General features: G+C 40.2%; 1 protein-coding gene across 1 annotated transcript in view; it reads left to right on the top strand.

Annotated features, from left to right (window-relative positions):
• The first annotated feature begins 932 nt into the window (after window positions 1-932).
• The window catches only part of MEAF6 (MYST/Esa1-associated factor 6), a 25,731-nt gene continuing 13,304 nt past the window's right edge, over window positions 933-13,359 (top strand). Inside the window, exons 1-3 of the mRNA XM_012722617.1 lie at window positions 933-1,054; window positions 3,829-3,916; window positions 4,106-4,151. Coding sequence (XP_012578071.1) covers window positions 1,005-1,054; window positions 3,829-3,916; window positions 4,106-4,151 — 184 coding nt within the window. The 5' untranslated portion in view covers window positions 933-1,004. The remainder of the gene's footprint in view (window positions 1,055-3,828; window positions 3,917-4,105; window positions 4,152-13,359) is intronic.

Genomic DNA, 13,359 nt, shown 5'->3' with positions numbered 1-13,359 from the left:
GAGCCGGGCTGGGGCGTGGAGCAGGTCGGCGCCGCGGAGCGCGGGCTGCAGTGTGGGAGCTCCGGAGGGCGAGTGTCCGTGGGCTCCGCGGGAAGGGGCGGTTGTGTGCTCGGCCGCGGAGGGCTGGCGAGGGCGGGCGGGTTCACGCCGGAGGGGTGAGTGGGCGTGTTGGTGGGCTGTGGGAGATTACTTCGGACTTGCGGGTGGGCTTCAGAGGAGTGGGGGTTAGGAGTCGGGTATGGGAGCGCGACCCATCGGTTTTTGGAAGGTGGAGGGGCGCTTGTCTTTGGGGGGACTAGGGGTATCGATCTGTTGAATGGGGTTTTTGATGGGCAGAGATGCGATGTGCTCGCGAGCATGCAGAGGTGACAGGCAAGGGGAGAGGACTCAGGGAGTTATGATCGTGATGTGCACTCAGTGTCCCACCTACCCCAGTGGCTAAGTCTTCCCTCCCCTGCGTTTTGGCTTAGGCACTGGAGAGGCCCATCTCACCTGAAGCTGCCCTTCCAGGTTTCCATAGCAACTGGCTGCGGCCTTTCTGAGCCGCAGGGAGGGGCGAGGAGCTGGCTGGGCTGGAAGGCCTCTCTTCCCTCTCCCCCCTGCGAACCCTTTATGTGTGGGAGAGGAGACTGGTCACGTTCTGCCTTCGCCAGGGCTCTTGACAAGTGGATTTCCAGGGACCCTCTGAAGTATGTGCAAAATTTTGCACATTTCTGGAGACAGCCTCTGTATGTTCCATTGTGTTCTGGAAGGCATTCACCATGACAGGTTGCAGACTGCTTAATATGAAACAGCCCCTTCTCCGGTCACCTACCTCTCCACTAGGGTGGTCTGTTACTGAGCTTGAGTTTATAAGTCTAATGTCAAATTATTCACTTTGGTCAGATGTCCTGTTTCTGTTTAAAAGGCATTGCCCATTTCCTTGGTTCTCATCTCAGGAAACGTTGGCAAACTTGGAGAGACAGATCTATGCTTTTGAAGGAAGCTACCTGGAAGATACTCAGATGTATGGCAATATTATTCGTGGCTGGGATCGGTATCTGACCAACCAAAAGTGAGTGGCAACACCTGGTGTGTCCATATCATTTCTTAGCAGGATTTGTTTTCGAACTATGTATGTTCTTAGTAGCAACTTTGCAGGAGGCAGTGGTGGTATGGAAAGGGTCTGGTCTTGAACTTGGATGTAGTTGCTACCCCCTCCTGAGCAAACCTGGACCAATCCTGTATCTGTAAAATGGAGAAAGCTGGGTCCATGGCAGGGCTCAGGTGAGGCTTTAATGAACACAGCATGTAACAATATCTTAGAGTGTCACTTCTAGTGTGTTCCATATTTAAATCAGTTGTGCATTGCTCCCACAGTGTTTACCATGCCCATATAGCAGCCGTACCACCCTTTAGTCATGTTATTCTTGAAAGCTCTGAAGACTTTGAAAATTTTTAGTCTATACAAAGTTGAAAGAGCAGTGAACACTTGATCTTCTTCACCTTCTTTCACCAATTAACATGTTACCACATTTGCTTTCTCTCTCTACTCTTTCTCTTTGATACATACACATACCTATATCTACACTTAGATTTTTAAAAATTTTGATAAAATTATAGGTACATAGGAAGTTGCAAGATAATAGGGACATCCTGGGACCGTTCACCTATTTTTCCCCAAGGGTTGGGTTTTATGTAACTATAGTGTAATATCAAGACCAGGTAATTGACATTGGTACAATGTGTATGTGTAGTTCTGTAGTTTTATCTTGTGTGTGTAACCACTGCAGCAGTGGAGATACAGAACTAGTCCATCACCACACAGCTCTCCCTCATGCTACTCCTTTTTATTTTTTTAAAGATTTTAAATTTTTATGTAGAAGAACTGGGTGCAGGGCATGAGAGGGCTCACTAGAGACAGAGTGGGGAGCAGATCAGATGGATCTACTAAAATACGCTGCTGAGTGTCAGCTCCCTGGCAGGGGATCCAGTTCAGGCCACAGTGACTGGTAATATTTTCATAGTGCTGAGAGTAACCCCTGCGCATCAGGGAGTTCCTGCTACTACTCCTTGGCTTCCCTCTCCTCTCTTTTTTCCAAACCATATAAATATAATAGTGCCCTTATTATATAGTGCCCTCATGTCAGCAATTGCCTCCTGAGAATAAGAACATTTTTCTGACCTAGTCACAAGTGTCATGCCTTGATGATTAACACTGCATTGGTACTATTATCTAAAGCACACAGGCTTTATTCAGATTTCGCTAATTGCCCCAGAATGCTTTGTGACCTCACTTTGGTCCAGTTGCCATTCATGAATTACATTTTGACTATTACATCTCTTAATTTAGGAAAATCACTCTTTTTGGTGAAGTGGGAGAGGCAGGAGAGATCTGCTGCACCATGTGGGTTAACTCTGTGGCCATGAGTTGAACTTGTGCTGCAGTGGCTACAGCTAGCTTTATAGTGCTGTGCTTTAAACCTGTTGTGCCACAGGGAGGGCCCTCTGAATCAGCTATTATACTTGAGGTTGCGAAATTGGTGATTCTATAATTATTATTTTTTTAACATTTATTACTGATATTTTGAAGGCAGAATCTTTTTCATAATTTTCCTTTTTGATATTATCTCACTCTTTAGTATCCTATGGACTCATGCATTTAAAAAAAAAAAACAGGGCCTCCCTGATGACCTGTGGGTTTCTGAGCGCTATCACTGTTGTCCCCGAAGTTCAGTTCTCAGCCTGAGAGCTAACCTCTCTTGTCTTGTTTGCTGTTCCCCTTAACAGTGTACTTTATCAATCTGCCTGTCTTGTTCCCCACTTTGTCTCTGGTGACTCTTCTCACTCCCCTCACAAATCTGGCCTATACCAGAGTTCTATACACACAGATACACACACACACACACACACACACACACACACACACACACGTAAAAATAAATCAATATTTAACAAAATTAATTGAAAAAAGAAAAATCAGTATGTTGGGATCTAGTACTGCCACTTAATTGTTAAGTTTTACTTTTCAATATAAATGTTTGTTTGAATATGTTCATAGAAGTGAACAAACTGAGCCCTCCCTGGTGGCACAGCAGGGTAGAGCACAGCACACTATGAAGCTATTGCAGCCACTGCAGCACTAGTTCAGTCCCCTGCGGGAGAGCTGGTCAGCTCTTTCAACCTGCCCACTGCTCCCCTCAGTAGTGTATTTCAGTAGATCCACCTGTTTTGATCCCCATACTGTCTTTGGTGAATCCTCTGGCCTGTATCCCAGTTCTTGTATGCATAAAAAATAAGTCTTTTTAAAAAAAGAAGTGAACAAACCATAAGACACAGCTCAGTGATTTTTCAAAAGGTAAACACACCTGCCCATATCCTCTTTAATGTTTAGTTTGCCCCAAATCTGGCCAATGGGACCATCTTCAAGATGTTCCCTTTGTCTTTTCAATATGCCTTGCTAGTGTCTGAACTTTCTGTCACCTTAGAGAAACCAGCTGGTTTCTTTGTATTTAAAAAAAATTTTTTTTTTTAAACAGAGACATTTCATATCACTAATCATTGCTTGTTGTTCTTAATAATAAACAAATAAATACATATTAAAATGAAAATGCAAACCAGCTAAAGTAATTTCATGTACCACTGTAGGACACTTACCACCCCTGAGACAACATTGCCATCTCCGTAGCCATTCAGCCTAGAGGTTGCTTCAGAGTGCCGCCACTCCTGTAGGAAAGTTGGATGGAAAAAGAGAGAGAGAGAGAATTCCTTATATCTGCCCTGGGCATCCTCAACTTGAGACATCACTGTAGCTTGGGGTTTAGAATAAATTTCTTCTGTATATTTTAGAAACTCCAATAGCAAAAACGATCGAAGGAACCGGAAGTTTAAGGAAGCTGAGCGCCTCTTCAGTAAATCCTCAGTTACGTCAGCAGCTGTAAGTGAGGGGGGGGGCTCATTCTGTGGCCCATTGTTGAGGAAGACCTCAGTTAATTTTCTGTGAGTTTTCTTTTTACCTTTTGTCTGTTGGATGAATTTCCTTTTCCCCTTTTGCCTGTAAGTGTGCTCCTAAGGTCTTGTGATGATTCTTCTAGTAACTAACTGGTGGTTTGTTTTGTTTTTTTAGGCAGTAAGTGCATTGGCAGGGGTTCAGGACCAGCTCATTGAAAAGAGTAAGTTAATTTTTACTTTTCTTTTTTTATCAGTTTATTATTAAGCTGCCATTGTCTCTGTATTTAACTCCTATCCAACTGCGTTTCTGAAGACTGTATCTATTATGTGCTTGTCCCTTCCTTTTAGAAATTAGGAACCCTTTGGGTTATTATGTCTTTTTTTTGAGGAAAAAACTCCCATGTCCTTCCATCTTTTTATGTGGTGGTAGGCTTTTAATAGTTCAAAGACAAAGAGATAGGTCTTCAATCCTGATAAGTTCTAGGGAAGTTTTTTTTTTTTTTTAAGTTTAGAAAGCTGTTATTGTGGGATACTTCTGTCATATTTAATAAATCCTCATATAACCAACTTAAGAATTTTAAGAAAATATGATCCTGCAGACAGAATGTACCTGTGTATTCTTAAATATGTAATGGGTATTTGTAAATAGTATTTACTTTGTAGAAAATTGTATCATTCTCTGTCTGAAGACAGACTAACTCTACTGCTAGTGGCGTGATAGCTTTCTTAGGTGCTGTAGTTACCACACAGAGCTCTGCTATGCATCTGGTCACTTGGAAGGACAGTCTGCTTTTTTATTGTGGCCATGTGCTGCTTTCAGGTGGTGTATGTTGGGGGGGTGTCTAGTTTTATTTGCAGTGGGGAAATAGTTAAAGGAAAAGGCTTTGTAGTAGTTTGTAGATTGAAGCTACTCAGTATGATTTCAGTTACCATGTCTCTGATTTCTGAATTTATAGCTTTGTCTATAACCCACCCTGAGCTCTAGTCATGCATATCTAGAAAATATCTTATGCACATTTCTACTCAAATATTCAAACTCAAACATTTTGTCTAAACTGTCTTCAAAACTTGTCTGCCCCCAATTTTATATGCTAGTACTCTGTTCTCCCTCATTTAAAACTCTGTAGGCATCTTTGACTCCCTCCTGCCAGCCTAATCACTTGTACCATATTATTTTTACTTTTCTTTAGTATGACTATCTTATTTCTTGTAAGTTAAATCTCATTTCTTTTCAATTAATGCCCCCTCTAGAATGTGGAGCTATTTTCATTTGCTTTCTAGAGTAAATCAAATGTGCCTTGGTGGGGTTAGGATACTTAGAGTAAAGCAAACTTAAGTCACATCAAACTTTACTTCTATGAGTTGAGATGAAACATTGTTTGACATCTCAGTTTTCACTGATTTAATGGTTAATTTCTAATCTTGGCTTCATAGTTTAGCGTAGTTAGTTTGGCATAGTTTAGCGTAGTTAGTTTTGGCATAGTTAAGTACTATCTATGCAGAATAATTTCATTTGGGTACTTGTCAGGAAAACTTAAAGCTGCTGATTTCAGAAGCATGATACACTTAGTTTATATTAAAGATTTTCTGACATGTATGCAGGCATCCTTTCCTCCAAGATCTTCCCCTTGGATTAAGCCTCACCTCAGATGCTTGGATTACATCATGTTGGTTGGTACTTGATCTTCCCTGGAAAGTTGTATTTGGTTCTATTAAATATGTCACTGTATTAATTAGCAGAAGATATTGCAAATGTTTATTGTGATTGTTAATTATATTTCCTGTAGAAATAGTCGTTTTTCCTGAACGATTAGTTGATTTCTACTGAAAATCTTCTATTTATTCCTTCTTTGGATGGGTGTTCAGATGTTTAAAGCCAAATTTGTAGTTCCCCTTTCAAGAGCAAATAGGAATTTATAGCATGCATTTTGGGAATTAGTACTGCATCTAGCTTACTTTTCTCTATTTCTTTGTTTTTACTTAAGCTCAATTTAAATTTATTTTGTTGAATTTTCATGTATGAATCTTGGTAAGCTGTCATGAACTGTTTTTGGAATAAAGCAGAGTGTACAGAATTGTGTAAATAGTGGAATTCATTAATTCAAATGGTCAGAAGCCCTTTAAAGTGGCTTTCTCTCTTACTACCTCCATCATTACCACTTCCTATTGCTGGATTTTAAGATTTCATTTCATCTTGATACTTTGCAGTTAACTACAGTGTGTCTAAGTATGAATTTATTTGTGTGTATTGCGTTTAGCTGGATTTGTTGAAATTGTTTGGTGTTTCATATCAGTTCTGGGAAATTCCCAGCTAGTAGCTCTCTAAATACTACATTTGCTCCATGCTTTCTCTCCTCTCCTTCCGGTATTTAAATATATGATAAACCTTCCCATTTTATCCTTCATATCATTCATTATCTGTCTTTGTGTCTTTGCCACCTATCAGTGTGCTCATTCTCTTTTCAGTTGAGTCTGTCTTGCTGTTAAAGCTCCCCTTGGCTTTAACATTTTTTGTTTTACATTTTGAATTTTCTGAAATTCTACTTGTTTCTAAAATCTACCAGGTGCTTTTTCAGTAGTTTTCTATGCTGTTATTTTCAAACTTATCTTTTACTTCTTTTAGTGGAATAAATATGGTTTTCTGTAGTCTCTTTGACTTCCATCATTGAAGTCTAAGGACTTGTTACTGTGATCTGTTGCTTCTGCTGGCATAACTCATGAGCTCTTCATATCCCTGTGTGTTTGGTTATCTTCAGCTATGCACTATTCATTGTAGAAAAATTTGAGGGGAAAAATGATGGTGCCATCTTCCAGAGAAGACTTAGTTGACTTTTGGCAGGTGCTTGGACCTCCTTAAGCTAAGATCAAGACTTGAGAATTCCTGAAAGACCCAGGCAATTCAAACCAAGCTTTAATTTCCACAAGAGGATTGTTCTCCTTGGCCTTTCACTGCTTTTCCTCTCCAGTGTCTCAGGATTTATCTCTCCAGTGTCTCAGGATTTCTTTGTGGAATGACTTCAGTGTTTTTTTTTAATCTCTGATGGCAATGGAGTAAACTTTTCTTTTAGCAGTTTGACTTGCATATTCTTAGATCTCAAGGATTTTGAAGTTTTGCACTTTGGGCAGTTTATTTTCAAACCGTTCTTAACTTTTTTTCTGAAAAAATGCAGCACTTTGTGCTTGCTTTGGCTTTATTCATATCTAGACTATAACCATAAAGTGGACTAGTATGGTGCCCAAAGGGGAACTTTATGCAAATTAGTGAAACATTGTATATTTTTATAAAAAGAGTAAAGATAAGAAAAACACAACAGGCAGATTTTATCCAGTTTCCTTTCAAGGATCAGCACAGTCTCTACTGTTTGCTTTACCGGACTTGTCTGAAGCTTTCAACAAGCCAGATCTCTCTTCAGCACTGACACCATCCTGTTGGTAAGTACACAGCTGCATGAAGTGTGGTGCTAGATATCTTCCTTCCCTCCTTTAAACTATTTGTGCTGATCAGAAGTTATTGTCTTGGCACTGTCTCTAATAGCTCTTCCTTTTAATAAGCAGAGTGTCTTATTTGTAGATTTATTAAACTTAATCAAAGCTGATGTTCTTTGCTCTACAGTGCACTGCTCCCTTAAAAAAGATTTTATTTATTTTTGCATAGAAGAGCTGGGGTGTAGGCCAGAGGTGTGGGGGTGAGAGGATCTCCCCAGAGACAGAGTGGGAGCAGAACAGGTGGATTTATTGAGATAGACTGCCAAGGGGAGCAGTAGGTGAGTCAGGAGAGGTCTGCTGTGCCATGTGGGTCACCTCCCTGGCTGGGGATAGAACTCAGGCCTCAGAGGTGATAATGCTGAAACTTAACTGCTAGGCCCCCAGGGAGGCAGTGAGAAACTTCTGTCTTCCTATTATGGGTTTGACTAACTGGCTGCTGTTCTTGGAGATGTAGTGGCTTACCCTTTTGGCTGTCACTCTTTTTTTCTTCTAAGAGCCAAGGAAGAAAATTACTTCTTTGTGATCTCACTTCATATTTTTTAAATTTTATTTTAAAGATTTTATTTACTTATGCGTACAGAAATGAGGGACAGCCAGAGGTGCAGGGGCGGTGAGGGAATTCACCAGAAACAGAGTAGGAATAGAACAGGCAGATTGACAAAGTACACTGTTGAGGGGAGCAGTGGGTGAGATAGGAGAGGTTCTGCTGTGCCATGTGGGTCAGCTCTACAGTGGGGAGACAACTGGAACTGAAGCGGCCAGGGCTTGGCTTAGCTTCGCAGGAGAGCACTCCAACCCAGTGCGCTACGATGGAGGGCCTTACTTCAGATTTAATTTAGTCTCCCTGAGTCTTTTCCTTCTTACCAGTCACTTTAGTCTATAATCCTAAAATAGGTTTATATAGAGGACTCAGTAAATATTTATTGATTGATGTTACTTCGCTATCTAGAAATTTCTAATGACTTCATCTTATTATGCCGCGCCAATGATTGTTTTACTGCAAATAGCCTTTATTCTTCATTTAGAATTCAGTTTGCATATTTGTGGACCTCAGTGATCGGGATAGTACTATGTCCCAGACATTTGCATTCTTTCACTTAATCTTAAAACTGTTCTTTGAGACTATGTGTAGTTTATGAGTTCCATGTAAGCAGAGAGAGCATTGGTGTAGCTCCAGTGTCTAGCCTAGTGCTCAATATTCAAACATGAAAGGAAAATAAATCTCATTTTATAGATGGGAAACCTCATACAGTCTTCTTCAATAAAATCCTCATACAGTCTTCTTCAATAAAATCCTTCAGTCTGACATTTGTATCTCTCTTTAACCTGTGATTGCATTTCACCTCTCATTTCTCAAGTTCTCTAAAAAGTGTTATTTGATCCCTTTTTCTTGAATATACTTGTGTTTTCTCAATCACTTTTGCTTAGGCTATTTTTTTTTTATATATATACTTCTGCTTCTCATTTTGCCAGGGCTAGTTTAAATTCTTTCCCCTGATGAACCTTTTCCTAAACAATCCACTCTTCTCTGACTGCCATGATATACAATGTCTATATGATTACATTGGGATTGGGATGTTGGGTACTGCCTGGGATGTTAATCTCTGGAGAGGAAACAGGTGGATTTTCTGTTCAAAGGACTTAGATGTAGTTTATACTGTTTGTATGTATCTGCACAAGTGTGTATATGCAGATTTTAGTTACCATGTAGAATGTGACCAGCTCATCTATTGAGTGAATACTTTTTTAGCAATCTGCCCAAAATGAGTAAACAGTTGGCTTTCTTCATCAGTGTCTTTTTTGTTTTTTTAAAGAGATTAACTTATTATTTATGCATACAATAACTGGGGTGTAGGCCAGAGGTGCAGAGAGGTGGGAGGATTCACCAGAGACAGATTGGGGTGCAGAACAGGCAGGTGTGCTGAGGGGTGCATTGGGTCTGCTGTGCCATGTGGGTCTGCTGCCAATAGCTTCATGGTGCTGAGACTTGGTGCCTTGTGTGCCCAGGGAGGCCCTATTCATCAGCATCATTTTTTTTTTTCCAAAGATTTATTTATGCATACAAGGACTGGGGTGAAGGCCACAGGTGTGAGGGGTGAGAGACTTCACGAGAGACAGTGGGCAACAGAACAGGTGGATTGACTAAAATACACTGCTGAAGGGAGCAACAGACAAGACAGAAGAGTCTTGGGTCTGCTGCATCATGTGGGTTACCTCCCTGGCCAAATGGAACCTGTGCTGCAGTAGCTATGGATAGCTTCATAGTGCTGTGCTTTAATCCCTTGCCCCACCAGGGAGGGCCTCACATTTCTTTTTAAAGGCAGACCTAGCTGGTAGTGTGCTTTTTCCTCTGTTGATGAGTATTCACATTGTCTCCATTTCCCACTATGAACAATGTTGCAGTATATGTGCTTATACACACCTTTAATAATGGAGTTTCTGTTTCTCTATGCCAGTGTCCCAGAAATGGCATTCCTGTGTTAAAGATGACTTTATTTTTAAAGATTTATTTATGTATACAGAATTGGGGGACAGGCAGAGGTGCAGGGGTGGTGAGAGGATTCACCGGAGACAGATAGGGGAGCAGAACAGGGAGATTGATGATTGATGAAGTACACTGCTGAGGGGAGCAGGGGGTGAGACAGGAGAGGTCTGCCACACCACGTGGGTCACCTCCTTGGCTAGGGATCAAACTTCTGTTGGAGCGGCTGTGGATAGCTTCATAGTGCTGTGCTTTAATCTGTTGCGCCACCAGGGAGGGCCTAAAGATGACATATAGAGAGAGTCTGATTACTTTCTATGGTATAATGGAAAATTTATATTTGTTTTTATCTCCTTTCCTATTAATCCAGCTTCTAAAATCCTTAGAATCTTCAGAGTAATAAGAATGACTAGCACAGATGATGACTGTGCCTTTGAGCCTCTCGGTTCATAGTAGGAGCTGGTTGCCAGGCAGGTCAACCTTGATCAATGCCCCCGACTCTCCAGGGAGGGGTGAAGGACTCTAAATTGAGTTAATCACCATTGAACAATGACTTAATTAATCATGCCTGCATAAAAATCTAAACAGTGGAGTTCCTATTGTACACACAATTCGGTGCTGGGAGCATGGTGCATCCAGACAGGGAATGGCAGGTCCCCTCCCTCAAACAGCCTCCTCACTTCTTGCCTTATGCATCCTTTCTTTTGGCTCTTTCAGAGCATAGTAGACTACTACTGATAAGTAAGGCATATTCTTGAGTACTGAAGGAGCATGTGTGCTTCTGACTAATACCTGGTTGAGTAGAAGTGTGGTAGACTTGGGTCTTCTGACTGGTGTTTAAAGTGGGCTGGGTATTCTTGTGAGACTTGAGTCCTTAACCTGTGGGATCTGTTCTAACTGCAGTGGTTAGTGTCAGAATTAAATTGCATTGTTGGTGTCTGGTGAATCAGAGAATTGGTTATTGGTGTTGAAAATACCTGGTTTTTGCCATTGTTCTAAAGTACTGCCATTTCCACTGGAAAGGCATAACTTGAGGGAAGCCTTGTTGTAGATGTCATTAGAATAAAATAATGGGGAAAATTTTATTTTTTAGCTCTTTATGACAATGAATTTTGAATCTGCACTAATACAGACATTAAAGTAATGAACTGCTGTGTATACACATTGCCCACAACCTCTCAAGCCATGTCCAGTCATGTCCATACCCCACCCATTCTTAACTCTACCCTCTGTGTTCTATTTTAAATCCCTGACATCATTCCATTTTTTCATGTGTACGTAGTTCAATATGTATCTCCAAATGAAATTTTGGTTTAACTTGTAGTAAGAACACTAAATACGAGGTCTATGGACCTTTTTTTTTTTAAAAAAAGATGTATTTACTTATGCATACAAGTACTGGGGTACAGGCCAGAGGTGCAGGGGGTTGGGTGAGAGAATTCACCAGAGACAGAGTGAGAAGCAAAACAGGCAGATCGGCTGAAATACCCTGCTGAGGGGAGCTGCAGGTGAGACAGGAGAGGTCTACTGTGCCAGGCGGGTCATTTCCCTGGCCAGGGATTTAACTCACACTGCAGTGATTGCAGATCAGTTCATAGTGCTGTGCTTTAACTTGTTATACCACCGGGGAGGGCCAGGTCTACAAACTTTTAAGTACATAATACAGTATTGTTAGCTATACACTGTGTCACACAGCACATGTCTAGGACTTATTCTCATTGCATTGTTGAAACTTCCTGCTTGGCAAATAGAAACTTCTCTCCCATCTGCTGACTACCACCATTCTATTCTCTCCTGTAAGTTTGACTGTTTTAGATACTTCATACATGCCTGGCTTATTTCACTTATAATGTTCATCATCCATGATGTCGCATATGACAAGATATCCTTTTTTTTTAAGTTTGCTTAATTTAGTCCATTCTGTGCTTAGTGTACAATTTTTCTGTCTGTTCTTCCACTGATGGACATTTAGGTGGCTTTATATCTCAGTATTGGGAATAATGCTGCCATGAACATGGGAGTGCAGATAGCTCTTTGAGATCCTGATTGCAGTTCTTTTAGGTAAATACCCAAAAGTGGGATTACTGGATCATATGGAAAACTCTATACATGGTAAGCTCTTAACACTCTGATCATACCCAAAAACCCCCAAACAAAAAATGTGTTAATATTACATTTCTTAATGCTGAATAAGATCCATTGTATGAATACCATATATTTATTCATTCATTCACCAGTTGGTGAACATTGGCTGCTTACTGTGAATAATATTGCTGTGAACATTCATGACAAGTATTGGGTAAACATGTTTTTATTCCTCTTGGGTATATACCTGGTAGTAGGATTGCAGTGTTATTTGGTAATTCTCTTTAAACTTTGAGGAATTCCCAAACTTTTGCAAGGTAGCTGCACCATTTTACATTACTACTAGCAGTGTTTGAGGGTTCTAGTCTCTACTCATGTTACCAGCACTTGTGGTTGTCTTTATATTTTTGTGGAGTGAGAAATGACGAGTCATTGTGACTTTGATTTGCATTTCCCTACTGGGCAGCAATGTTGGCGTTGTTGGCCATTTGTTTCTTTTCCTTTCAGAAGTGCTTATTCAAATCCTTGACTGATTTTTAAATTTTTTTTTTCTTTTTAGCATTGTCCCAAGAGTTATTTTATACATTCTGAATGCAAGTCCTTATCAGATAATATGATTTGCAAATATTTTCTTCCATCCTATGGGTTGATTTTACAAATTTTCTTGATGATATCATTTATAACTCAAGTGTTTTACAAAAAAGAAATAGTCCAATCTGCTTTTTTTTTCTCTTGTCATTTTCTTGTGGTCATATCTCAGAAACATTTGCCTTTATCCAATGGATTCATAAGAAGAGCCTTACAGCTTTAGCTTTTAGATCTAGGTCTGTGATCAAGTTACTTTTTGTATATGGTTTGGGCTCCAGCTTCATTCTTTCATACATACATACATACATACATATCTAGTATTCCTAGCATCATTTGTTGAAGAGACGTTTCTTCATTGAATTGTCTCTCTTGTTGAAAATCAATTTACTGCAAATAAAAAGGTTTCTATCAGAATTCTGTTCCCATATTCTATCTGTATGTCTGTTCTTATGCCAATACCACAGTCTTGGTTACTGTAATTTTGTGTGGTAAGTTTGGAATTTTGTTTGCTAATTTTTTTTTTTGGCTTTTTAGCTTCTTTGTGCTGTACTTTTTATTTTTTTTAATTACAAAGTTTATTTTTACATAATTTTGCACATTTTTTTTTTTCCATCTCGATTGTAATCCCCACGGGTTTCCCATCACCAAATCACCCCTGTGCCACCACCATAGTCCCCTGCATTTCCCTCCCTTCTCCCCCTTCCCGTTTTTGATCCCATTCCCCACTCCGCCCCCACAGAATGTCTCTGGTATATGGTTGTTCATTATTTTTGTTATTTTCTCGCCTG

Source organism: Condylura cristata, unplaced genomic scaffold, assembly GCF_000260355.1.
Source record: "Condylura cristata isolate star-nosed mole 26May11 unplaced genomic scaffold, ConCri1.0 scaffold00008, whole genome shotgun sequence".
In the NCBI taxonomy this organism is placed as follows: domain Eukaryota; kingdom Metazoa; phylum Chordata; class Mammalia; order Eulipotyphla; family Talpidae; genus Condylura; species Condylura cristata.
Note: the sequence above shows the minus strand (reverse complement) of the source record. Positions and strands in the feature narration are given on the sequence as shown.